Source organism: Saccopteryx leptura, chromosome X, assembly GCF_036850995.1.
Source record: "Saccopteryx leptura isolate mSacLep1 chromosome X, mSacLep1_pri_phased_curated, whole genome shotgun sequence".
In the NCBI taxonomy this organism is placed as follows: Eukaryota; Metazoa; Chordata; class Mammalia; order Chiroptera; family Emballonuridae; genus Saccopteryx; species Saccopteryx leptura.
In genome coordinates this window covers 36,017,850-36,045,547 of record NC_089516.1, presented here as the reverse complement: position 1 = coordinate 36,045,547, position 27,698 = coordinate 36,017,850, and the positions used below count along the sequence as shown (strand labels likewise).

The following is a 27,698-nucleotide window of genomic DNA, read 5'->3' as shown; positions in this document are numbered from 1 at the left end:
AGAAAAAAAAAACAAAACTGTGGTATTTTTAAATATAATTGTCGAACTTAAGAGACAAGCATCAAGAGTGAGTCTTAGATGGATGTAACAGAGGGAATATGGTCATTTTTTAAAAAATAAAACATCGTTCAGACTTAAATATAAATAAAATGGAAATAATGTAAGTTATTTATTCTTTCTCTGTGTACCAGTACCAAATGGCCCACGGACCAGTACTGGTCCACGGCCCAGGAGTTGGGGACCACTGATTTAGAGGACAAGATAAATGTAAGCACAGAAGCCTCAAAAAGGAAAGAGGCTCAAGAAAGCTGAGAAAACTCAGACCTCTCAGAAAACATAAAAAGAAACAATGTCCATATCATAGGGGCACCTGAAGGAGAAGAGAACGAATAAGGGATAGAGAACTTGTTAGAAGAAATCATAGCCAAAATTTCCCTAAATTGATGACAGAAAAAGTCACACAAGTTCAAGAAGCACAGAGTCCCATTAAAGATGAACTTAAGCAGGCCTACACAAAGACACATCAAAATTAAAATGCCAAAGTTAAGAAACAAAAAAAGAATACTAAAATCTGCAAGAGAAAAGCAGTTAATTACCTACAGAGGAGCCCCTAGAGGGATGGCACTGGACTTCTCAAGAGAAACACTTCAAGATAGAAGGGTTTAGAAAGAAATATACAAAGTAATGCAAAACAGGAATCTACAAGCAAGACTACGCTATCCAGCAAAGTTATCATTTAAAAATAAAGAGCTTCCCAGACCAAAAAAAGGCCCAAGGAGTTCACTAAACTGCAAGAAATGTTAAAGGTCCCGCTACAAAAGAAAAAAGAAAAAAAAAATCAAGAGAGAAATAGGATTATAGGTTTAAAAAATAAAATGGCAATAAATAGCTACAAATCTATAATAAACTTAAATGTAAATGGATTAAATGATCCAATCAAAAGACATAAGGTAGCTGCATAGATAAGAAAAGACCAGTATAAATGCTGTCTACAAGAGACCCACCTCAGAACAAAAGATACACATAGACTGAAAGTGAAGAGATGGAAAAAAATATTTCATGTTGTTAAAAGCAATTTTCATTGTTTTTAAAAAGCTGGGGTAGCAATACTTATATCTGATTAAATAGCCTTTAAAACAAAGGCTATCATAAGGGACAAAGAAGGTCACTACATAATAATTAAGGGAACAATACAACAAGAGGATATAACCATTGGAAATATTTATGCACCCAATATAGGACCACCTAAATATATAAAGCAGATTTTGATGGGCATAAAGGGTGATATTGGCAGCAATACTATAATAATAAGGAATATTAATACCCCACTAACATCAATGAATAGATCCTCCAGACAGAAAATTAAAGAAACAGTAGTCTTAAATGACACACTAGATCAACTAGATTTAATTAATATCTTCAGACCATTTCACCCCAAAGTAGCAGAATATACATTCTTTTCAAGTGTGCACGGTACATTTTCTAGGATAGGACACAACACAAGTCTCAATACATTTAAGAATATTAAAATCACACCAAACTTCTTCTCTGACCACAATGGCATGAAACTAGAAATCAACAATAGAAAAACTGAAAAACATTCAAGCACTTGGAGGCTAAATAGCATGTTATTAAATAACAAATGGGTTAACAAAGAGATCAAAGATGAAATCAAAAAGTTCCTGGAAACAAATGACAATGAACACACAACAGCCCAAAATCTTTGGGACACAGAAAAAGTAGTCATAGCATTTCAGGCATACCTCAAGAAGCAAAAAAAAAGCTCAAATAAACAACCTAAACCTGCACCTAAAAGAACTAGAAAAAGAACAACAAATAAAGCCAAGAGGAAGTAGAAGGAAGGAGATAATAAAGATCAGAGAGGAAATAAATGACATAGATGCTAAAAAAAATAATACAAAAGATCAAGCAAATCAAGAACTGGTTCTTTGTAAAGGTAAACAAGATTGACAAACCTTTAACCAGATTCATCCAGAAAAAAAGAGAGGACTTAATTAAATTTAGAAATGAAGGTGGAGAAGTACCAACTGACATCGCAGAAATACAAAGGATTGTAAGAAAATACTATGAAGATCTACATGCCAAAAAAATGAACAACCTAGGTAAATGGATAAATTCCTAGAAACTTACAGTCTTCCAAAACTCAATCTGGAAGAATTAGAAAACCTAAACAGAACAATTACAACAAATGAAATTGAAAGAGTTATCAAAAAACTCCCAGCAAACAAAAGTCCTGGAACAGATGGCTTCACAGGCAAATTATACCAAACATTCAAAGAAGAACTAACACCTATCCTTCTCAAGTTACTCCAAAAATTTCAAGAAGAGGGAAGATTTCCAAGCTAATTTTATGAGTCAAACATTATTCTCATTCCAAAACCATGTAAAGATACCACACAAAAAAACTATAAGCCCGTGATGGCGAAACTTTTTATAAAAACCGCCCACTTCTGCAGTGCTGGTCAACCTGGTCCCTCCCGCCCACTAGTGGGCATTCCAGCTTTCATGGTGGGCCAATTGCGGTGCTGTTTGGTTGCTTTGCTCCTGCCCACCATGAAAGCTAAAATGTCCACTAGTGGGCGGGAGGGACCAGGTTGACCAGCACTGCAAAAGTAGGCAGTTTTTATTAAAAGTTCACCATCACAGCTATAGGCCAATGTCTCTGATGAACATAGATGATAAAATTCTCAACAAAATACTAGCAAACTGGATCCAGCAATACATTCAAAAGATCATACATCATAATCAAGTGGGATTTATTCTGAGGAGGTAAGGCTGGTACAATATATTCGCAAATCAATTAATGTGATTCATTACATAAAGAAAAGGAAAAATAAAAATTCCATGATCATATCAATAGATGCATAAAAAACATTTGATAAAATCTAGCACCCATTTATGATCAAAATCTCAGCAAAGTGGGAATACAGGAAACATACCTCAACATAATAAGACCATCTATGACAAACCAAGAACAAATACCATACTCAGTGGACAAAAATTAAAAGCAATCCTCTTAAGATCAGGAACAAGACAGGGATGCCCCCTTTTACCACTCTTATTCAACATAGTTCTGGAAGACCTAGCCACAGCAATCAGACAAGAAGAAGAAATAAAAGGCATCCAAATTAGAAAAGAAAAGGTAAAACTATCATTATTTTCTGACGACATGATACTGTACATAGAAAACTCTAAAGTCTCAGTTATAAAACTACCAGGCCTGATAAATGAATATGGCAAGGTGACAGGATATAAAATTAACATTCAGAAATCAGTGGCAGTTTTATACACCAATAATAAACTGTCAGAGAAATTAAGGAAACAATCTCATTCATTATTACAACAACAAAAATAAAGTACCTAGGAATAAATTTAACCAAGGAGGTAAAAGACTTGTACTTGGAAAATTATAAGGCATTGAAAAAATAAACTGAGGAAGAATCAAATAAGTGAAGCATAGACTGTGTTCATGGAAAGGAAGAATTAATATCATTAAAATGTTCATATTACCAAAAGCAATCTGTAGATTCAATGCAATTTCTATTAAAATACCAATGGCATACTTCACAGATCCAGAACAAATACTCCAAATGTTTATATGGAACTAAAAAAGAACCTGAATAACCTCAGCAATCTTGAAAATGAAGAATAAAGTGGGAGGTGTTACACTTCCTGATATCAAGTTATACTACAAGTCATTGTGAACAAAACAGCTTGGTACTGGCATAAGAACAGGCATACAGGTCAACGGAACAGAACAGAGAACCCAGAAATAAACCTATGCTTTTACGGTCAATTAATATTTGACAAAGAAAAAAAAAGTAAAGAAAAATAGAGTAAAGACAGTCTCTTTAATAAGTGGTGTTGGGAAAATTAGACAGGTACATGCAAAAAAATGAAACTAGACCACCAACTTACACCATTCAAAAAAATAAACTCAAAATGGATAAAAGACTTAAATGTAAGTTGTGAAACCATAAATATTTTGGAAGGAAACACAGGCAGTATACTCTGATATCTCTTGTAGCAATATTTTTATCGATTTATTTCCACGGGCCAGTGAAATAAAGGACAAAATAAACAAATGGGACTATATCAAGCTAAAATGCTTTTGTACAGCTAAAGATACCATTAACAAAATAAAAAGACAACCCACTTAATAGGAGAACATATTCATTGATACGTCTGATAAGGAGTTTATAACCAAAATTTTTAAAGAACTTCTAAAACTCAACACCAGGAAGGTAAAAAATCTTATCAAAAAATGGGCAAAGGAACTGAAGAGACACTTCTCCAAAGAGGACATACAAATGGCCAATAAACATGAAAAAATGTTCAATTTTACTAATCATCAGAGAAATACAAATTAAAACCACAATGAGATACCAACTCACACCTGTCAGAATGGCTTTCATAAACAAATAACAAGTACTGGCGAGGGTGTGGAGAAAAGGGAACCTTCCTGCACTGCTGGTGGGAATGCAGACTTGTGCAGCCATAGTGGAAAACAGTATGGTGTTTCCTCAAAAAATTAAAAATGGAACTATCTTTTGACCCAGTTATTTTACTTTCAGGAATATATCCTAAGAATCCCAAAACACTAATTCAAAAGAAGATATGCACCCCCATGTTTATTGCAGCAGCATTGTTTACAATAGCCAAGATCTGGAAACAGCCCAAGTGTCCAAGAGTAGATGAATGCATAAAAAAACTATGGTACAGGCCCTGGCCGGTTGGCTCAGTGGTAGAGTGTTGGCCTGGCATGCAGGAGTCCTGGGTTGGATTCCCGGCCAGGACACACAGGAGAAGCACCCATCTGCTTCTCCACCCCTCCCCCTCTCCTTCCTCTCTGTCTCTCTCTTCCCCTCCCGCAGCCAAGGCTCCACTGGAGCAAAGTTTGCCCGGGCACTGAGGATGGCTCTGTGGCCCCTGCCTCAGGCGCTAGAATGGCTCTGATTGCGGCAGAGCGATGCACCAAGATGGGCAGAGCATCGCCCCCTGGTGAGCATGCCGGGTGGATCCTGGTTGGGCACATGCGGGAGTCTGTCTGACTGCCTCCCCGTTTCCAGCTTCGGAAAAATACAAAAAAAAACACAAAAAAACCAAACCGTGGTACATATACACAATGGAATACTATGCAGCCGTGAAAAAAGGAGGAAATATTACCTTTTGTGATAGCATGGATGGGCCTGGAGATTATTATGCTAAGTGAAATAAACTAAGCCGAGAAAAACAAATATCATATTATCTCACTTATATGTGAAATCTAATGAACTCGGTGAGCTGAGGAATGGAATAGAGGCAGAGGTGGGGTCACAGGGAGCAGGGGGCAGCTGTCAGAGGAAAGTGTGATGAGGGGATGGGATCAGAGAAGGTGAAGGGATTTGTCAAATTATATATACATAACAACAGGACAGCAAGTCCCAGAGGGTAGGGGGAAGAAAGATAAGGAGAGGGGGAACACAGGGGGGAGAATGGAGGGCAAGTTGCTGAGGAGTTGAGGATGTCATATTGAGTAGGACATCTGAATGCATGTTAACAAAATAAATTAAATTTTTAATTAAAAAAGGAAAAAATAAAAAGTTTAAAAAACTAATTATAAAGAAAAATACTTTGAAGTAATCTGGAAAGCTTTCCAAGATATATTCTTAAATTGGGGGAAGAATAGTTCACAAATTGTGTATGTATGTAGAAATATATTTGTGAATGTGTATAATATCTTTGAGTAGACACAATAAAAACTATCAATATTTATAACCTCTATAAAAACTTTGGGAGACCAGGAGTGAAACCTCAATTTTATTATATATTATTTTTCTTTTCTTATCATGTGTATTACCTATACAAAAAAGGAAAATAAAAAATCTAAAGGACATTATATTGCTAAAACTAAAATAAATAAAACAAAAAAGTAAAATACATATTATACTCGATTCTGATGAAGTTTATGGAGAAAGATAAAGTAGAAAGGACAAGTAGGAAGTTTGTGGGAGAATGATACAATTTTAATAAAGTGTTCTCAGTAACATCCTCATTGAGAAGGTGGTATTTGCCTGACCTGTGGTGGCGCAGTGGATAAAGCGTCGACCTGGAATGCTGAGGTCGCTGGTTCAAAACCCTGGGCTTGCCTGGTCAAGGCACAGATGGCAGTTGATGCTTCCTGCTCCTCCCTTCTCTCTCTCTCTCTCTCTCTCTCTCTCTCTCTCTCTCTTTCTCTCCTGTCTAAAATGAATAAATAAAGTCTTTAAAAAATTTAAAAAAAAGAGAAGGTGGTATTTGAGCACCTGAAGAAGGTGAGAAAATGAGCTAGGAGAACATCTGAGAATCAAGCATTCCTTGGAGACAGAATAGCGAATGAAAAAGCCCTAAGGTGGGAATACATCTGGCTTGTTCAAGAGCAAATGAAGCTCAGTTAGTGATCGAGAGGAAATAACAGGATGCGAGTTCAGAGAAGTAAATAAGGCATAATATGACTTACAACGAAGCAAAATCTCTTCTGCTGCTCAGTGGAGGAGGCTGAAGGGAGGTGAGGATGGAAACAGAGAGGCAGAAATGATGGTAGATAGTAGTGGCGGTGGTCCGAAGTAGCAGGATTATGAGTACACATTGTAGATAAAGCAGACCAGGCTTTTCTAATAGGTAATGTGGGAGTAAAAAAAAAAAAAAAAAAAAAAAAAAAAAAAAAATGAGTGAAAGATGAACCACAGGTTTTCATTTGAACAACTTAAATAATTTCCACTAATTGAGTTGGCGAAGCCTGAAAGGGGACCTAGCTTAGAAAGGAATGTCAGGTCTCTGACTGATAGAGCATAGTAAGTTCTTGTTTTGTGCTGTTTTGTTTTTTGGAGAGGAAATACATTTTATTTTGGAAACTGACTGTGTTCACGATTTAATACTGTCAGTGAAGAATTATTCTTGTGTTCATAATAGATAAGATGCTTTTTACTATAAAAACTAACCCACTATTTTCTAACTTTTCAGACAAAGCTGCCTTGAAAAGAGCTAAGGAAAAATCCATCTCCCCTCAGCTGAGAGTACAGCTGAGTGGCCCTCAGGAGAGTCCATGGAACCTCAGAAACTGCTAAGCATTGGATTTCTGGTGTGCTGTCTGACTTGCCTCTTGTTAGAAACTGCAGTTTCCTCTATGTCACCTTTATCAGACTTTGGAACACAAGACAAAGCAAAATTGAAATCAGACTCAAAGAGTGTGTTTGCTGTTAGAATTAATGTTCCTGTCATCCTAAAACAAAACATATTTGTCTCAGGTCAGGAAAAACTGATTTTTTATTTATAAAATAATGTTCATTAGGCCCTGGCCAGTTGGCTCAGTGGGTGGAGCATCAGCTTGGCATGTGGTGGTCCCGGGTTGGATCCCCAGTCAGAGCATACATGAGAAATGGCCATCTGCTTCTCTTCCCCTTCCTCTCCTCCTTCTCTCTCTCTTACACTCCCGCAACCAGTGGCTTGATGGGTCCGAGCATTGGGCCCAAGTGCTGAGGATAGCTTGGTTGGTCCAAGCGTTGGCCTCAGGTGCTAAAAATAGCTCAGTGGATTCGAGCATTGGCCCTAGATGGCAGTTGCCAGGTGGATCTTAGTTGGGGCACATGCAGGAGTCTGTCTCTCTATCTCCCCTCTTCTCACTTAAAAAAAATATTTTTGATTTGGTTAAATTTAGTTCAACAAGCACTAACTCTTGTACTGTGTACCAAGCCCTTTGCTCAATGTCATGGATTATGCGTTCACAAATGGACCACAAAAGCCATAGATACCAACCTTTCATAAACTATGACAAATGCTCCCTCAGGGAAAAAAATACAATTAAAGTTGTTTTGATGGTGATGTCAGGGAATGCTTGACAAAGGAAGTAAGATTTCATCGAAACCTGATGACCCTCTGATCCTGCGTAGGTGCCTCAAAGCGCAGCTTCCAACATGCACATACTTGCTGCTCAGATACTTTCCAGAGGTCCAGCTCTGGAAACTGTTGCTGATGAGGGGTGGTTCTTCTTGACACATTTGTTTTCCTTACCTCTTTCCTAAGGGTTCAATCACAGTACCTTCTCCTTCCTCCCCCACTTCCTAAAGAAAATACCCACCATCTCAAACCTTACCTTAGTCAGCAAACTCCCTCTAAAGTTGCTTCTGCAGTTGCCCTGGCTGGCCCCTTCCCATTCTAGGTTCTCCTGGAGCTGGTAGCTTTCTCTTTTTTCTTCCTGGGACACTCACTAACCTCGGTATGCTGCAGAACTCCCAAACATACTGTAGGAAACAACACATTAGTTATTAATTCATGCTCCTTTTCCACAAAGTACCTCATTTACTCACCAAGACCTCAAATCAGCCCTTAAGATAGAGCACGCTTTATTGTTTCTATTTGGCTCATGAGGAGGCAAAGATTATATCCAACTGAGAATAACTTTTTTTTGTTTTTAATGTGTACCCCACAAACATCTTAGCAACAGCACAGCAAAATAGATATGGATATGGGCTCTGGGTATCTGAAAGAGCATTAGATCTGGGACAACTATTCAAACTTGAACCAGGGTTGAAATCCCAGCCCCATCATTTACTTGACCTCTCCTCAATGAAATTTTATGTTCTTTCTGCAGAAAACTCCGAATCCTGGCTGAGCAACTTCAAGGAAAATTTTTGGGATCTCATCAAAATCTCCATGCCTCCAGCAATCATTTTAGCTTTTCTTATCACCACAACAATAATGGGGATCCTCTGCTACCTTACGTAAGCTGCCGTGAGATGAGGAGAGGGGAGGGAAGCAAGAACCTGAGGGACAGAGAAGAACAATCAGGTTACACACAAGCCTGCACATCAGAAATTCAGGCAAAAAGTTTAAGGAAAGTTATTCTGAGAACAAAACTCTGAAAGGTCATGCAACTCCTTTTTTAAAAGCATCCTCTACTTTCCTTTTCCCCTCTAACCTGCTCTGTCCATTGCCAATGACTTGCAGGTGAAAACAACCAGTGTTTGCAACTGATTGTATTTTTTTATTAACTTCATTAACTCTTAATTATTCTTCCTTTTGGTTCAGTAACTATACGTTAAAATATATAATTAATTGTTTTTTCAATTTCTAAAAATTTACCAAAATATTTATCTACATCATTAATTTTCAACCTGTGTGCTGCAGCACACTGGTGTGCCATAAGAATTTTTAAAACAGCCCTACCTGCCTGACCGGTAGTGACACAGTGGATAGAGCATTGACCTGGGACGCTGAGGTCCCAAGTTCAAAACCCTGAGGTCACCGGCTTGAGCACAGGCTCATCAACATGATCCCATGGTCGCTGGATTGAGCCCAAATGACGTTAACTTGAGCAACAGGTCACTGGCCTGGCCTGAGCACCCCTCCCCCACCCATTCCATCAAGGCACATATGAGAAGCAATCAATGAACAACTAAACTGAAACAATGAGTTCATGCTTCTCACTTCTCTCTCTCTTACTAAAATGTGTATGTGTGTGTGCAGTACCTGACTATTTAGTCAAGGACACTGACCTCTTTTCCTTTAGATTGTCAAAGTAAAAAAATGACAACAGCCATCACAATAGCCATCCAGTGCGAATGAATCAAAATTATACCTATTTTTTGTCAGATTGAAAAAATATTTTTTTTTGGTGTACCGTAGAATTTTAACAATTAGCTTATGTGTGCCATGAGATGAAAAAGATTGATAGTAACTGATCTACATAAATCACATGAAGCCAAAGAGATTCCTGTAATAGTTAATTAACAATATTGTTCAGTATGGCTAGAAAAGCCTCAATTTCATCTGTTCAGTCAGTACTTACCAAGCGATAACTATCTGACTGTCTGTGTCCTGGTGGCTAGAGAGACAAAGAAATAGTTACAAACTGGTGGGTCAGTGCTATGGTGGGAGACAGTCCAAGTGGGAGAATCCATGAAAATGTATGATGGGATAAATGGCTTTGTATAGTGAAAGTTCAAACTTCACAATCTAATAAAGTGGCTTAGGCAAAGATTAGATTAAGGGTGTGGTGTCTCCACCTATGACACCTAAGAGCCTCGAAATGATCACAGGCTCAAGAATTGTGTCTAAGGGCAAAAGCCAATGAATTTACTGTCATTCAGAAGCACTAGAGATAGGGAGGGAAACACAATGCAATTGGAGTCAGTACTTGAAATAAAACCACCTTAAAAATGCCTGGTCACAGGGCAAGGCAGAGCAGAGCCAAGCCTTCAGTCCTGTGAACTCTGAGAAGCTGCAATCTGCTTTGACGTTTCCCAACCTGTTTGCCTCTGGCTACATGACCCAAGCTCCCATGCCATATTTCTGGTATGGCTGTTGCTGGCTGCCTCCTGCTCTGGCCTGAGATTGGCCCAGGTCCACTGGTTTTGCTCTGCCTGTGGCACTAGCTCCCTCGCTTAGCCTCTTGTCTTCCCTGACTCTCTTGGAAATAAATAACAGAAGCATACTAAAAGATTCAGAACTATATACACTGGGAGAAGATATTTTCTCAATTCATAAAAGTGACTCCGTTATAATAGGGCCCTGTAGGATAAAATGAAGTATTATGTAATAAGATCCTGTATAAGTGTCTACTATCTTCCCCTATGAATACATGTGAATTTTCAAGAGTTTGAAGAAAGATTACACGAAATAAAATTCATGCAATAGCTATGGTTATACTGAATAGAAGAGAGATATAAAATCAAAAAGCAATGAACATTTTTAAGAACAGATAGCAACACAACAGAAATTTACAGAGGCCTATGGTTTGTATTGGACATCTTAATTTTTTAGGTTAATGTAAGACTGTGTAGTAATTCTTTGTTAATAATGGCTCTGAAGCTCAGTAGTACACACCCTAATATCACTTTAAAATTAGCTTAGTGGTAGATCAAGTGTCTGGAAATAAAAACTGCGGACAGACATGACAAATTTCCAATTAAGATGTCAGTGGGTGTACTCAAAACCATCTGAGAATTTAAAAGGCAAAAAAAAAAAAAAAATGAAGAACTGTGTCCAACCTGGCCATGTGGCAGCACAGTGGATAGAGGGGTGGCCTGGGATGCTGAGGACCAAGATTTGAAACACTGAGGTCTCCAGTTTGAGCATAGGCTCACCAGATTGAGCACAGGGTCTCCAGCTTGAGTGTGGGATCATAGACATGACCTCATGGTTGCTGGCTTGAGCACAAGGTCACTGGCTTGAGCACAAGGGGTCACTTGCTCTGCTGTAGTCCCCTGGTCAAGGCACATATGAGAAAGCAATCAATGAGCAACTAAGGTGCCACAACAATGAGTTAATGCTTCTTATCTCTCTCTCTTCCTTTTTGTCCCTGTCCGTCTGTCTCTCTCTCTCTCTCTCACTAAAAAAAAAATAAAGAACTGTGTCTAGGAAACAACTTTAGGTATAGTCACTGGCACATAGAACTGATTGGCACCAAATAAAAATCAGCTAAGTTTTTTTTTTAATTTTTTAATTTTAGAATGAAGAGAGAGAAAGAGAAAGGCAGCAGGGACAGGGGGAGGAATGGGAAGCATCAACTTGTATATGTGCTTTGACTGGGCAAACCCAGGGTTTTAAACCCACAACCTTAACATTTCAGGTCAAGCAGAAGTCAACTAAATTTTTGAGAGAGGCTTATTGCTGAAAAAAAACATGAAACAAACCAAATGAGCCATTTATTGTTTGAGCCTTAAAACAGTATTTGGACACAGGGTTTGAAGGCTCCTGGGAGAGCATGTTCCCCAACACTGGCTTCAAATGCAGCCATAGAGAACAATGGACAAGAAGGGCCTCCCAGAGGATAGGCATTGGGCCAGAGAGCTCCTCCTATAAAGCACGATCCCGGCCTAATTAATGTCTGTCCAGCAGGATTCCAGGATTACTACAGGGCAGTGACTGCTGTGTATCTCCCATTCTTCCTTTTTTCAGATGGGAATGTTTATGGTAGTTATCCCCTTCCTGCTCCAACATTGTATATGGGGTGTGGAGATCAGGGGCAGATAACTCCGTTTTAGTTCATAGGTCACTTAACCAAGAAGAACTAGAAATCAGACTAGAAAGAAGCAAACATCGCCCAGATACTCTGGACTTTAAGTTGGACACGGTGAGAAATGGATTGAGTCTTAGGGAAATGTGCCATAAGTCGGGTGTTCTAGGAGGAGATAGTGAGATAGGAGTTTGGTATGCAGGGTATGATCAGTGATCAATGTCTATGGAAGGTAGGGGAAAGAAGGGAGAAGTTAAATTGCCTTGCAAGTTCAAGAAAGCCTTGGTTGATCCCATCAGAGCTGTCTTACATTAGCCTGAAATAGCTGGACCTTTGTAACCACATCTCAATTTGTTAACGGGTGTGGGTAGTACAGGCAGCTCTTGACAACTGAGGTGAACCCTAAAATTGCTAACAGTAAGAGGCTGTGTGTTGACAGCACTCTCAGCAGCTAGAGAAATGAGACCATTTCCAAGAAGGAACCTAGGTGTCATGTTTCTGTGTGCACTGCCGGGTGGCTGTGTTCCATATATGGAAGAGTGGGACAGATATCAGGTGGTCAGTAAGACAGACTGTGACAGAGACTGGCTATCTGTTTGCCAATCCTGTTCCTTCTCCCCAAGCATAGAGACATACTGAATTTGCCAACTATAAAAGCCAGGACTCAAGTCAAGATATATCTGATTCGGTATCTTTTAAGTCATTGTTACTCAAACAATGTCCAGCAGGCCTGCGGCATCAGAAACATCTGAAGTATTGGTTAAAATGCACATCCATAGGGACGTCTGTGAAGACAGAGCAGGCAACATGCCAAGAGAAATACTTCCTTCTTTGAAGTAAATGGCTCAACTTGAGGAGAAAACCCAATAAGCCCTCGCTGGGAACAAACAAGCTACCTAGTGAAAGAAACATCAGGGTAGTGAGGGCAAGAGGGCAGGTCTGATATAGCAAAACAAAAGAAGACATTGATGAAAAAATATAAAAAGAGATTTGGTATACCAGACCAAAAAAGCCAGCACTCTTAAATAGAAAGATTTTAGTGAAAGTAAGATCAGAGAAAAAAAAAAAAGATAGCTACAGGAGATAATTTCTTTATAGAAGGAAAACAAAATGATATAACAGAAAAAATACTTCATAGTATAATTTTTTTAATGTTGCAGAAGTAGCCTGACCTGTGGTGGCGCAGTGGATAAAGCGTTGACCTGGAAATGCTGAGGTCGCTGGTTCGAAACCCTGGGCTTGCCTGGTCAAGGCACATATGGGAGTTGATGCTTCCAGCTCCTCCCCCTGTCTCTCTCTCCTTTCTCTCTCTCTCTCTCTCCTCTCTAAAAATGAATAAATAAAATAAAATTGTTAAAAAAAAAAGATAAATTTAAAAAAAATGTTGCAGAAGTAAAGGAAGATTTGAGTCGATAGTCATAATCATAGTCATTATGTCACAGAAAAAATTGACACTTGGCACTGGGCACATAGTAGACTCTCACTAATACTTGTTGGGCTTTTTTATAAATACATTTTACAGCAAGGGTTACAGTTTCCCTGTGTTTCTTTTTATTTGTTCTCTATACTCCCCAATACACCATTAGGCGCAGCTGTAAGAAAAGCTTAAGCAAGCTGCTGGTTACCTGAGGAAATCAACATGGAAGCCTCACAGTACTCCAGCGGCAATCAGGGGGACTGACTGGCACTACTGAGTCTGCAAAGATACATGTTATCAGCAGTGATGGGATTCAGCCAGTTCACACCTGTTTGGCAGAACCAATAATTTTTTGTTGAGTTTGGTAAACTGGTTGTTAAAATGGCACTTGTAATCAGGTTCTCTCTAAGGTGGGTGCCTGGGCAACCACCCAATGTGGAACTCACAAATTTACATTCCTTACTCTTTTTAACATTCATCTGCGCAACAGTGCATTCTAAGCGCCTGTAGTAATGTTTATTCCATCCATAGGTGAAAAAAAATTGCAAGTGTAGACACCAATTAAGAAGCAATATGGAAATATCTTAAATAACAGTTTTATTGTTTTTGTCAGGTATTATTTAATATTTTTTCATTAATATTTTCAAACTTATAATCTAGTTTTGTGTACTTCTTATTGTTCTTATTTAAGTATTAAATGCATGAAATAATAAACTACCTTTTGGTATATCATTATTTTAAACTTAAAACAGTCATTAGGGCAGAGAACTGGTTGTTAAATTATTTAAATCTCACCATTGCGTATAAGGAATTTTTAGTACTGTTTATAATAGTCAAAAAATACAAACAACTTAAATGTTTATTGGTTGGTTAAAGAAAGCATTGAACATTCATACAGTGAGTACTGTATAGTAACCAAAACATTGTTGTAGAAGACAATTACATAGAATCATATTCATGAAACATTGTTGAGTGGAAGAAGGCAGATATATAACAAAGGATATACAATTTAATTCAATTTGTTATTAAAAACTATATGTATAAGAGGAAAGCCTTTAAAGCCTTAACCAAAATATTAGATAGTGGTTATCTACTTGTGGTAGTGAATAGGTGGATTATTTTCTTTTTTCTTTTTTTTGTGTCAGAGAGAGACAGATAGACCGACAGACAGGAAGGAGAGAGATGAGCAACATCAACTCATAGTTGTGGCATGATAGCTGTTCATTGATTGCTTTTCATACATGCCTTGATGGGATGGGAGGGCTCCGCTTGAGACAGTGACCCCTGGCTCAAGACAGCGACCTTGGGCTCAAGCCAGCAGCCATGAGGTCATGACTATGATCTCATGCTCAAGCCAGTGACCTCGGGGTTTCTAACCTGGGTTGCCATCATCCCAGATCACCACTCTGTTTACTGTGGCACCATCTGGTCAAGTATGAATAGGTGGTTTTAATCATTACTATTGTTATTTAATTTGATGTTTATTTCTGTCTATCTGCACTTTCTAATCTTTCTACAACAAACTGTATTGTTTGATTAGTATGTTTTTTGAAAGATATTTTAAAAACAAAAGAAGAAAAACTATCTGACCCTATTTCTACCTCTACCTCCAAACACAATTTTACCAGAAACACATTCATTTTCTCAAGTAACCAAATCATTATGTTCACATTTGGTTCATATTAAGAAACTGTCTAAAATCTTACCTTGGAAAATTTGCTATAACTAAAAAGTAACTGCAGACCAAGAGATGTATAGGAATTTAAACTTTGATTGACATTCATAATTTTCTCTCCATTTCCCAGTCTTCTTGTAGGTGGACCAAACCAATGAAGTACTAGAAGAGTCAATTGGGCAAGTGTGGAATTTAGTTTTCTGGATTCCAAGAGAGTGGAGAGTGTGCTATTTGCTTACAATGAAGAAGTATCTATCAATTAAAATTAAATTGTCTTCATCTTAAACAATTTTTGTCTTATTTTCTCCTTTAAAACATGCAATTCAAGAATGAGAATAGCCTTATTGCAGTTTTGATTAAAAATAATACACACTTGGCCGGCCAGGTAGCTCAGTTGGTTAGAGTGTCATCTCAATATACCAAGGTTGCAGGTTCAATCTCTGGTCAGGACACATACAAGAATAAACCAGACTGATAAACAAGTAGAACAAAACAATCTTTCTCTCTTTCTGTCTCTCTCTTTCCCTGTCTCTAAAAATAAAAATCAATAAATAAAAAATTTTAAAAGTAATACATGCTTGTTGCAAAATTTAGGAGAAAGAGTACCCCTAATCTTAGAGCTCAGAAGTAAACATTGTTAACATCTATTTTTTTTTTTTTGTATTTTTCTGAAGCTGGAAACGGGGAGAGACAGACAGACTCCCGCATGCGCCTGACCGGGATCCACCCGGCATGCCCACCAGGGGGCGATGCTCTGCCTCTCCGGGGGGGGGGGGGGGGTCGCTCTGCCGGGACCAGAGCCACTCTAGCGCCTGGGGCAGAGGCCAAGGAGCCATCCCCAGCGCCCGGGCCATCTTTGCTCCAATGGAGTCTTGGCTGCGGGAGGGGAAGAGAGAGACAGAGAGGAAGGAGGGGGGGTGGAGAAGCAAATGGGCGCTTCTCCTATGTGCCCTGGCCGGGAATCAAACCTGGGTCCCCCGCACGCCAGGCCGACACTCTACCGCTGAGCCAACAGGCCAGGGCCCATTGTTAACATCTTGATGTATCTCTTTTCAAACTTTTCTATACTTAACAGTACCAGTTTCCCAAAATCTGTTCTATGAAACAATACTGCTGTTTTAACAAATGTTTTGAGACAATAAAGGCTCTGTGGTCAATTAAGTTTTGAGAGATGCTGGATTAAACAAATTTTAAAAATTGGGCTTTTTTATTTTTTAATTGACTTTATGGGATGGCATTGGTTAATAAAATTATATAAGTTTCAGGTGTACAATTCTATAATATATCATCTGTATATTGTGTGTTCACTGAAAGGCAGAAACTGCAGGCTGAACCGAAAATATGAGTCTAGTGCAGGGGTCCCCAAACTGCGTCCCGCAGGCCGCATGCGGCCCCCTGAGGCCATTTATCCGGCCCCCACCGCACTTCCGGAAGGGGCACCTCTTTCATTGGTGGTCAGCGAGAGGAACATAGTTCCCATTGAAATACTGGTCAGCTTGTTGATTTAAATTTACTCGTTCTTTATTTTAAATATTGTATTTGTTCCCATTTTGTTTTTTTACTTTAAAATAAGATATGTGCAGTGTGCATAGGGATTTGTTCATAGTTTTTTTTATAGTCTGGCCCTCCAACGGTCTGAGGGACAGTGAACTGGCCCCCTGTGAAAAAAGTTTGGGAACCCCTGGTCTAGAGTGTTCCAAAAGGAAAATTTATTTTAAAAGTGCTTGGGTGCAAGCGGTCTGAGACCAACAAAGGGTGTCAGCCCCGAGATACAGGAGGGGGGTGTCTGATATAGGGTTGCTGCAGGCATTTGCTGGCATGGGGTTGGGTGCACCTGGACATGTTCAGATTAGCATATCTTGTTTTGTGGCCCTGGTCACTGACTTGACAATGAGCAGGAGGAGGGGATTCACCTGCAGAAACACCTCCTCTGCAAGTTCTGATGTAGCACAGGCCTAATCAGCATGGTCTTGTCTGGTGTCCTTGGTAAATCTTCAAGGCAGCCAAGGTCAGAGGTCTTCCAGGAACAGCTGCGTCCTGGACTTTCTGGGCCTGTGGCTAGGCTTTTTATAAACAACTATTGTGATTTAAACTTCCCTAATTGTCAGGTCCCTACCCAGTGTAAGCTTTTCCCTGACATTCCTGAAAAGGTAAACTTTTTGCTACTTTTCGAAGTAAAGGCCAGGAAGCCATTAAGAGAGAGAATAGCAAGCAAATTAACTGCAACCTTACAGTGGGAGATGAGAATGTTCTATTTTGAGCCCTTTCTCCTTCCTCCTTTGAGCCTGCATTGTTCTCAGGATGGCAGCTGAGTAGCCATTTTATCTATCACTGACCACCCCAAGTCAAGCCTGTTCTATCACCCTTTAGCTCCCGTTTACCCTTTTCTACCTACCCTCACCCTTCTTTCCCCCTGGTAATCACCATACTGTTGTCTGTGTCTATGAGGTTTCTTGTTTTTGTTTTGGGGTGTTTTTTGCTTAATCCCTTCACCTTTTTCACCCAGTCCCCCCAACTCCCTCCCTTCTGACAGCTATCAGTCTGTCTCTGTATCTACGAGTCTGTTTCTATTTAGTTTGTTTCTTTGTAATAGGACCTCTAAGCCTTTAAAGGCTAATTTAAATCTCCAAGAGAGGGTATAATGTGCAGAATTTTCCAAACAAATTTGAACACAGGATTGAGAAATGCTTACACACACAGTTACAGACACTTGTTCACATACATACTTTTTCTTTAACCAAATAGTATACAATGCATGCTCTTTTGTCGCTTTTTTCTTCACTATGACATATCATGGATATGTTTCCATGTCAGTAAATATGTTCATACATACGTAGTTTTAAGTGTTGCACAGTATTCCTTGTGATAGATATAACACGCTCTATATAATATTAATTATAGTCATGTGCCACATAATGATGTTTCAGTCAATAACAGACAGCATATACAACAGTTGTTCCATAGATTGTAATGGAGCTGAAAATTTCCTACCACCTAGTGATATGGTAGCTGTTCTAATGCTCTAGCACAAAGCATTATTCATGTGTTTGCTGATGCTGGTGTAAACAAACCTACTGCACTGCCAGTTGTATAAAAATATAGCAGATACAATCATGTACAATAAATAATATTTGATAACAATAATAAACATCCATGTTACTGTTTTATAAATTTACTATACTATAATTTTATCATTACTTTTGAGTATACTCTTTTCACTTATTAAAAAAAAGTTTGCTGTACAACGGTATGCTGTGTTATCCCAGAAGTCACCTCATACGTCTCATCTCTTAATTGTATCATTTCTCTTGTGTTTGATTTAATCTCTTGTTGTTTTCTAGACTAATGTGCTGTACAGGCTTGTATTCTAGGAACAATAAGCTATACCATATAGTCTAGGCGTGTAGTCGGCTGTATCGTCAAGCTTTGTGTAACAATGCAGTCACGTAAAGACACCTTTCTCAGAATGTAATCTCATCCTTCAGCAGTGCCTGACTGTATTTAAGGTGTTTCTATGCTTGACCAGAGGTGGTAAAATGGATAGAGCATTGACACTGAAGTCCCAGGTTCGAAAGCCCGAGGTCATTGGCTTGAGTGAGGGCTCATTGGGCTTGAATGCAGGTTCACAAGTTAGAGTGTGGTGTTGCCAACTTGAGTGTGGGATCCTAGACATGACCCCATGGTCTCTGGTTTCAGCCCAAAGGTCACTGGCTTGAAGCCTAAGGTTGCTGACTTGAGCAAGGAGTCACTAGCTAGGTTGGAATCCCCCAGGCAAAGCACATATGAGAAAGCAATCAATGAACATCTAAGGTGCCACAACTGTGAGTTGATGCTTCTTATCTCTCCTTTCCTGTCTGTCTGTCCCACCCCCCCACACACACTCACATACATAGCTCCATCCATGTTAATGCTTGCAGTAATAGTCCATTTTCATTCACACTGTGTAACATACTATTATATGGAAAGAACTCCACTCATTTAGAGAATCTTCTGTAGAAAAACGTTTATAGTGCTTCTGAGTTTTTCTAAGCTAAATAAAGCTTTTATAAATATTGTTGCAGGTCTTAGAGTGCACATATTCAATAGTTTTCCTAAAGAATGCACCTTGTGACCTGACCTGTGATGGTGCAGTGAGTAAAGCATTCAACCTGGAATGCTGAGATTGCAGGTTCGAAACCCTGGGCTTGCCCAGTCAAGGCACATATGGGAAGCAGCTATGAGTTGGTGCTCCTCCCCACCTCCCTTCTCTCACGCACACGCTCCTCACTCTAAAAATCAATAAATAAAATCCTTTTTTAAATCAAAAAAATAAAAAGAATACACCCTGTGATTGACTTGCTGGGTCAAAGGGTAAGTGCACACTTCATTTCATTATACAATGCCAGCTTCCCAAAGCAATTGCACCAATTTATACTCCCACCAACAGTAGGAGTTTAATGTTCCCATTATCCCTCATCCTTGAGAACATGCAATATCATTGGTCTTTTAATTTTTTGCCAATCTTATAAATGAGAAATTGTATCTTATTGTTTTCTTATTCTGCACTTCCCTGATAACTGATTAGATTAAAGACCTTTTTCATGTATTTATGGATAATTTGTCTTATTATGAAATTCTTATTAATGAATTCTGCTCATTTTTCTGAATTATAATTAATTATTGTATGGTGTGAGGTAGTCTAATGGTCTCTTTTTAATGTTCTGAGAAGCAATCCTTTTCCACTCATGAACTTTGAACTAAACTTCTGTGCCTAAAGGCAGTTCTGGAAATTGAGCAAAGCAGATACTTGCAATAAATTCCAAGAAGCAATAAATTCCAAGGAGCAAAATCAGATTCTGAGCAATAAGCACCCGGAACTGGAACTGGCTGACCAATAAAAGGCATGGAAATGTTGAAAAAAGACAGGCTGTATGACCACCCATTCTCTGAGTCAGCCAACTTGCTTTCCCAGTACTTTTCCACCCTGAACTTTTTCTTCAGTAAAAAAAGCTTTAACTAAATTTTGCTCAAAGAGTCACTGTCTCTGGATAAAGAGTTTGCCTTCACCTCTAACCAGTCTAAGTTTCTGTTTTGATAATATGGCTCCCCAATATGCTCAGTAGCACTTAGTGCAAGTCTCTTTTCCCTATTGCTCTACCACCTGTCATGTTATCAAGAATCTAAATATGCATAAATCTGCTTCTAGTCTCTCTTCTGTTCCACTGGTCTATTTGTCTAATTCTCTGCCTATAGCACACTCTCTTAATTACAGGTCTTGCTACTTAGAAGGCAGGTCTTCCCACCTTGTTCTTCTAGAATGCTTTGACTGTTTTTGTTTACAATTCCACACATTTTAAAATTAGATTGTCAAGTTTCACAAAACATACATGTTGATATTTTTATTGGAATTGCATTGAATCTACAGCTAAATGTGGAGAAATGACAACTTCATAAAACTGTGTCTTCCAAATCACAAACATGGCTTATCTCTTCATTTTTTAACTTTTCTTTAATGGATTCCAATAGAGTTTTGTAATTCTCTTCATATAGTCTGTATAGACAGATTTAATCCTAGGTATTTGATCATTTTAGATGTTATAATGAGTAGTATTTTTAAGTTACATTTTCTGTGGGTTGCTGGAGTACAGAAATGCAATTAACTTCTGTATCATGATTATAACCAGCAACCTTACTAATAGTGCTTATAATTTTAATAATTTATCTGCAGATTTAAAAATATTCTGCAAAGAGAAGTATCAGAAGATAATAATTTTGTTTTATCTTTCCCAATCTTCATACCTTTATACTTTTATTTTACCTTACTGTGCTGGGTAAGACTCAGACTACAATGTAAAAAAAGTGGTTACAAAGACATTCTTGTCTTGTTCAAAATCTTAAAGGAAATGCATTCGGCTTTCACCACTAAGCTATTTTTTTGTCGAGTTTTTTAAAAATAACTTTTAAAACTCAGATTAAGGATACTTGTTTCTATGCCTAGTTTGTTAAAAACATTTTTTAGCCTGACCGGGTGGTGGCACAATAGATAGAGCGTCGGACTGGGATGCCGAGGACCCAGGTTCGAGACCTCGAGGTCCCCAGCTTGAGCGCGGGCTCATCTGGTTTGAGCAAAAAGCTCACCAGCTTGGACCCAGGGTCGCTGGCTCAAGCAAGGGGTTACTTGGTCTGCTGAAGGCCCGTGGTCAAGGCACATATAAGAAAGCAATCAATGAACAACTAAGGTGTTGCAATGCGGAACAAAAAACTAATGATTGATGCTTCTCATCTCTCCATTCCTGTCTGTCTGTCCCTCTCTCTGACTCTCTCTGTCTCTGTCAAAAAAAAAATTTTTTTTTAAACATGAATAAATGTTTAATTACACTAAACATTTTTTACCTAGTGAGATAATAAGGTTTTCCCCATTTATATGTTAATGTGGTAAATTGGATTAATAAATTTTCTAATGTTAAGCTAATCTTGAATTCCAATAGCTGAAATTTTTGGCCCTATTTTATTATCTGCAGTTTCAACTGGATCTCTCTCACGAGACCTTGTTTCCTTGTTTGTATGTAATAATTTTTTTTTAATCTGTGAGCTGCACATTTTGGGGGACATTTATGTGTAGAAATGAAGGTTGGTATTAATAAAGGCTTCTCCAGAAAGTTTTTGTGTTTCTTCCAGGTACCTTAGGGCTCTGTTGGTAAAAAAATTACTTAAAGTTAAATTATCCACTTAATATTTGTCAGGCTACCCTGGTACTGTGACTTTGAGCTATCAACCTGTGCAAGGGCCAGTCTGTATTTATAAAATCTTTTTTTTTTTTTTTTTTAAAGGATTTTTTTTTTTTTGTTTTATTCATTTTTAGAGAGGAGAGAGAGGGGGAGACAGAGAGACAGAGAAGAGAGAAGGGGGGAGGAGCTGGAAGCATCAACTCCCATATGTGCCTTGACCAAGGAAGCCCAGGGTTTCGAACCTGTGACCTCAGCATTTCCAGGTCGATGCTTTATCCACTGCGCCACCACAGGTCAGGCTGTATTTATAAAATCTTAAGGGAGATTTTTTTCTTAGTCTTTTGTGATAGATTCAATTAGTAGTCCTGCAGAAAATAGGTTAGTGGTTACCAGGGGTCAGGGGAAGGAGGTTGGGGAGTGACTGATGATGGGTATTGGGTTTCCTTTGGAGGTATTAAAAATGTTCTGAAATTAAGTAGTGCTGATGGTTACACAATTCTGTGATTATACTAAAAACCACTTGAATTGTTCACTTTAAATGGGTGAATTTTATGGAAAGAAAGAGAAATTATTTTTTAAGTATTGACATCACTCACTAGAGTTTCTTAACATATAAAAATGGGGAAATTGAACCCAATTTTATACCCCTCCAACTCAGTCTGAACAGACTCATGGCAGCTCTGATTCCTACCCCTTTTGGACTCAGCCCTGAACTATACGGCATGTGGGATCTGACTCCCTAGTGACAGCCAGGACCAAGGTAGCATAACTCAGAGGTGTGGGGAAATTAACACCCAGCTGAGTGAACTTTGATCAGTGAGAGAGATGAGGTCAAAACCTGCTGGCAGGTCAATTCCTTTCCTTTCCTTGACAGTTTTGCTTCAGGTTTTGTTTTCCTATGAACCCAGAAAGCAATCTTGTCTTGGGCCAGTTCTCAAAGGAGGCCTGTTTCATGGGGGTTGGGGGAAATAAAGAATGGTTTAGCTCATGGCCCTGGCCGGTTGGCTCACCAGGAGAGCATTGGCCCGGGTGTGGAAGTCACAGGTTTGATTCCTGGTCAGGGCACACAGGAGAGGCAACCATTTGCTTCTCCCCTTCCTCCTTCTCTCTCTCTTTCTCTTCCCTTCCAGAATCCATGGCTCACTTGATTGGAGCATGTTACCCCGGGCACTGAGGATGGCTTCTTGAAACTCCTGTCTCAAGTGCGAAAAACAACTCAGTTGCAAGCATGGCCCCAGATTGGCAGAGCATTGACCCCAGATGGAGGTTGCCAGGTGGATCCCTGTTGGGATGCATGCGGGAGTCTATCTCTGTATCTCCCCTACTCTCACTTAAAAATAAGTAAATAAATAAAAAATAAACAGCAAGATTGGTTTAGCTCAGGAGAAGGAGCAAAAGCATGCATACTACTGGTTCTCTTCCTGTCCAAACAAGGCAGCTCTGGTACAGAATATTTGGTATGTGCATAGAGAAAGACTTGGGAGATTACCCACCAAGTAATTGAGAAGGTTGTCTCTTCTGGGGAGTTGGGAAGGAGTGAAGGAAAGATTTTTCTCTATTTTATATATTTATGTATCTCTGATTTGTTTTCTTCTTGTTTCAATAATATTTTATTGTGTTAATATACCAAAGTTAATGGGCATTTGAGTTACTTACAGGTTTTTGCTATTAACAAACTATGTTTATGAATTTTGGCGTACATGTCCCTTGTTGTGCATATTTAAGAACTTCTCTTGAAGGGTAGATACTGTTTAATTTTATGAGATAATAGACAACTGGCATGACCTGTGGTGGCACAGTGGATAAAGCATGAACCTAGAATGCTGGGGTTGCCAGTGCAAAGCCCTAGGTTTGCCCAATCAAGGCACACATGAGAAGCAACTATGAATTAATGCTTCCCGTTCTTTCCCACCATCACCCTGCTTCTCTCTCTCTCTTCTCTCTAAAATTAATAAAATATTTTTTTAAAAGAGAGATAATAGAGAACTGTTTTTCTGTTAATACTAATTTTTATTCCCACAAGCAATGTTCAGGACCTCATATGGATTCACATCTTCTCCAACAGTTGATATTGTTAGACCTTTTAATTTTTGAAAATTGAAGGTGTACAGTAACATTTCATTGTAGTCTTGATTTGCATTTCCCTTATCATTAATGTGGTAGAATAGCTGTTCATATACTTATTGGACATATGTGTTTCTCTATCTATGAAATGTTTATTCATGATATTTATCATTTTTCTACTGGACTGTTTGTGATTTTCTTTTTAATCTGTATACACATATATATGTATATACATTCATAATAGCAATCCTTTGTCACTTGTGTGTATTGAAAATATTTTCGCCTAATGCACATCTGGGTTGGTTTTTTTTTTTTTTTTTTGCTTTTTGTTTTGTTTTTTGATGAGTAAAAGTTCTTAATGTTAATGAAATCAGTTATCAATATTCTGTTTTATCAATGTTTTGTCTGCACTGTTTAGTAAATATTTTTCTGTCCCAAAGTCTAAAAGTTCTTTGTTGATGTTTTCTGTCAAGCGCTTTAAAGTTGTGTTTATGACATATATTTTGGAGGTGAAGGATATGTTTATTACCTTGATTGCGGTAACACAGTATATTCATATGCCAAACCCATCAAATTGTATACATTAACTCTGTGTGGATAGTTTTTGTATACCAATTTTACCTCAAAAAAACTGGAAAAAGAAAAAGGCCAAGGAGAGAAAATATTATTTACCTAAATAAGTTGCTTGATTAATTGCATATTTTTAAGTAAGTGTGCTTCCTATATATGTAAGCTTACGTGCTCAAATTAGAGTTTTAGTGAGAGATTAAATGATATAAAGTTCTCTGTCCTGTATACAAAGCTATAGGTAAAATTTACTGGAAAGGCCTTGACTGGGTAGGTCAGTTAGTTAGAGCATCATCCCCATATGACAAGGTTGCAGGTTTATCTCCCCTCAGGGCACACACAAGAATAAACCAATGAATGCATAAATAAGTGGAACAAAGTAGTGTTTCTCTCTTTCTTTGCTTTCCTCTCTGTTTCTAATATCTATAAATAAAAAATATTTTAGATTTATTGGAAGATTATTATAAAGTTGTAAAGTTTATGACAGTTAAGTCCTTCATCTACCTGGAATAGAGTGTGTATGTGTATGTGTGTGTGTGTGTGTGTGTACGACATGAAGGAGGGTTACAATTTCATCTCTTTCGGTATAAATAAGTATTTTCCAGCTTCACTTAATGAAAAGTCCCTCTTTACGTACCTAGAATGCCACCTTTATCATATACCACAGTTCCACACATGCAAGGGTATGTTTCTGTGTTCTCTATCTGTTCCTTTGCTCAGCCTATAGCTGCACTCATATCACACTCTTCATTTTTATCGCTTCCCTCACCCTTTTGTGCCTTCTACAGTTCCGTTTGAGTAATCTTGGGGAAGTGAGCTATCAATCATGTGCACTCAGCCTCTTAAGCAGGCAAAAGTGGACGATCTGGCTTCAAACTCTTGCCCTTGGATTTCCTCCTATTGATTTACTGAAAGATCCAAATAAAATTACATAGAGTAATGAAATGCTTTCAATACTGTGAGGTTACTAGCTTGGTGTAAAGGGGACCAGGGTTTTATAAGGTGAGAAAGTATCTACAAATGGTGAACAGCCCTGAGCCCCGCTAAGCACAGTTAAATTTTTTGTTGTTGTTTTAACAACACTAAGGCGTTAGGATGCTAAAGAATCATGCTCTGGGATTCCTAAGGAATGTCGTCTCCCTCCGCTTCCACTGAGCTCTCAAAAATGTTGTGGCATTAGCAGAAGGTGTGGCCTAAGATAGGTAAAAGCACTTTGTTTTGGGAGGCAATCAGGTCTTTCATCATTGAACAGTAATGTATATGTGCTGCCAAAGCGAGCACTGAACAGCAATATAAACGGCAGAGAATCCCCAGCACAGGAGCCTTAAAGGCATTTTCACATCGTCTTGTACCCGCATCCATTTATGGACACAGCCTGGAGTCAAAAGGGAAACAGGCGCAGCCCTTACTTTCTTGCCTGCTAACCCCACGAACTCGGCCGGGGTGTGATCTGTGCGCTCAACCAGCCCGAGGCTGGGGGCCCCTGCGCTGTTTTAGAGCTGTTGCTCTCGATTCTCCCCAGCCTCTCTGGGATTCAGCCACAGGCGCCTTGCCAAGGGCTGCGCCTCCTCGCGGTCCTCTGGAGCCCAAAGCCGCGCGCCGCGGGGCCGGGCGTGGGCGGCCCAGGGGCGGGGCGATGGCGGCCGTGGGCCGGGCGCCTGTGGGGTGGAGACTGGCCCAGCCGCACCGCCTCCGCCGCGTCCGCCGCCTCCGCCTCCTTCACCTCCCCCGCCGCCCTCGCTGCCCCGCAGGCACCCTGCCCTCTCGCACGTCAGCTTCTGCCTCTGAGTCCCCGCGTCTCCGCGTCTCCGCGTCCGGGCTCCCGCAAGATGACACTCAAGGCGAGCGAGGGCGAGAGTGGGGGCGGCATGCGTACTGCACTCTCCGACCTCTACCTGGAGCACTTGCTGCAGAAGCGCAGCCGGCCGGAGGTGAGCGGCCCCGTGGGTCCCCAGGGCGCAAGGTGCGGAGCCAGGACTCTCCGCACCGCCGGCTCCGGGGCCTCTTCGGTCTGCGGCCCTGTCCCTGGGGGCCTGCCCTCGGGGGTCCTGTCTCCCGGGGGAAGGCCGCGGCTACCAGCAGCTTGTGTGGCGTTTTGGGTGCGGTGAGTGGTTGCCAACAGCAACCCTTCTAGGTGGGAATTAGGAGAGGCCCAGGCCCGGACAGAGTGCTTCTTAAGGTCGAGGGAAACTTGTTCGTGGACGTTCATCAGGGTACCAGAAAGACTTTAAGGAGCAGATCCAAGAGTAGATCTAATTCGTGTTGTGTTTGGTCAGCAGGAAGGGTTGTAAAAGCCAGCTCTGGCTCTGAAGTGCTCACTCACTGGCCCTCTGCACTTCGGTAGGACCCCTTGTGCTAGTGTGCAAATGGGTATTTGTGGGTGAACAAGGAGAGCATGGATTTCAGAGGTAATTCTTCCCTGCAGATTCCTGTGATGCCTGTAAATACCTGTTAACTTCTATGCCCACGTAGAAGGTTGATCATTTTCTTATTTCTCACAGTTCTGGGTGTAAGTTGTACCAGCAAGGTAAGGTTGTCCCGCAAGGTCTGTCAAGCAGGGTTGCAGCCACCAGAATGCTCACTCCTTCACTCATCTGGAGGCTGAGGCTGGCTGTCATTTGGAGCCATCAGCCAGAAGACATTCCAGTGGCCCTTCTTTATGGCCTGGCCTTCCTCTCAGCATGGTGGCTAGGTACTAGTGAATGTCCAGATAGAGAGAGACAGAATCCAACAGAGTGCTGGCTCCTTTCACTCAACATAACGTGAGCCCTATCTATAATTCCATAACCAGACCTAGTGTAAACTTTATGGGCAGGTTAAGAGATTGTCTGCCTTTTTTAAAAGAGACCCTATCACGACAAGAGTTGTGTTGTTGCCTGACCAGGCGGTTTCTCAGTGGGTAGAGCATCCGCCTGGGACTACCCAGGTTCGAGGCCCTGAGGTCACTGGCTTGAGCGCAGGCTCACCAGCTTGAGCACTGGGTCGCTGACTTGAGTATGAGATCATGGACATGACCCCATGGTTGCTGGCTTGAGCCCAAAGGTTGCTGGCTTGAGCCCAGAGGTCGCTGGCTTGAAGCCCAAGGTCGCTGGCTTGAAGCCCAAGGTCGCTGGCTTGAGCAAGGGGTCACTGGCTTGTCTGGATCCCCCCACACCCCCATCAGGGCACATATGAGAAAGCAATCAATGAACAACTAGGGTGCTGCAACTATGTGTTGATGCTTCTCACCTCTCTCCATGTCTGTGTGTGTGTGTGTGTGTGTGTGTGTGTGTG

General features: G+C 40.0%; 2 protein-coding genes across 2 annotated transcripts in view; both read left to right on the top strand.

The window, feature by feature from the left end:
• Positions 1–7,084: 7,084 nt before the first annotated feature.
• On the top strand, positions 7,085–26,213 carry SMIM9 (small integral membrane protein 9). Its single transcript, XM_066357787.1, has 3 exons — positions 7,085–7,226; positions 8,630–8,759; positions 25,964–26,213. Exons 1-3 carry the CDS (start codon positions 7,085–7,087, stop codon positions 26,211–26,213), a joined length of 522 nt encoding a protein of 173 aa, XP_066213884.1.
• MPP1 (MAGUK p55 scaffold protein 1) overlaps positions 26,139–27,698 on the top strand; it is a 54,062-nt gene continuing 52,502 nt past the window's right edge. The window contains exon 1 of the mRNA XM_066356990.1: positions 26,139–26,356. Within this exon, the coding sequence (XP_066213087.1) occupies positions 26,255–26,356 (102 nt within the window). The 5' untranslated portion in view covers positions 26,139–26,254. The remainder of the gene's footprint in view (positions 26,357–27,698) is intronic.

What these genes read in the sequence shown, in the direction of transcription:
- SMIM9 (XM_066357787.1), top strand. Translation starts at nt 7,085, where the DNA reads ATGGAACCTCAGAAACTGCTAAGCATTGGATTTCTGGTGTGCTGTCTG. An exon ending in ATTGAAATCAGACTCAAAGA is followed by an intron (nt 7,227 to 8,629) that starts GTGTGTTTGCTG and finishes TTCTTTCTGCAG; the next exon opens with AAAACTCCGAATCCTGGCTG. An exon ending in GGGATCCTCTGCTACCTTAC is followed by an intron (nt 8,760 to 25,963) that starts GTAAGCTGCCGT and finishes TCTGGGATTCAG; the next exon opens with CCACAGGCGCCTTGCCAAGG.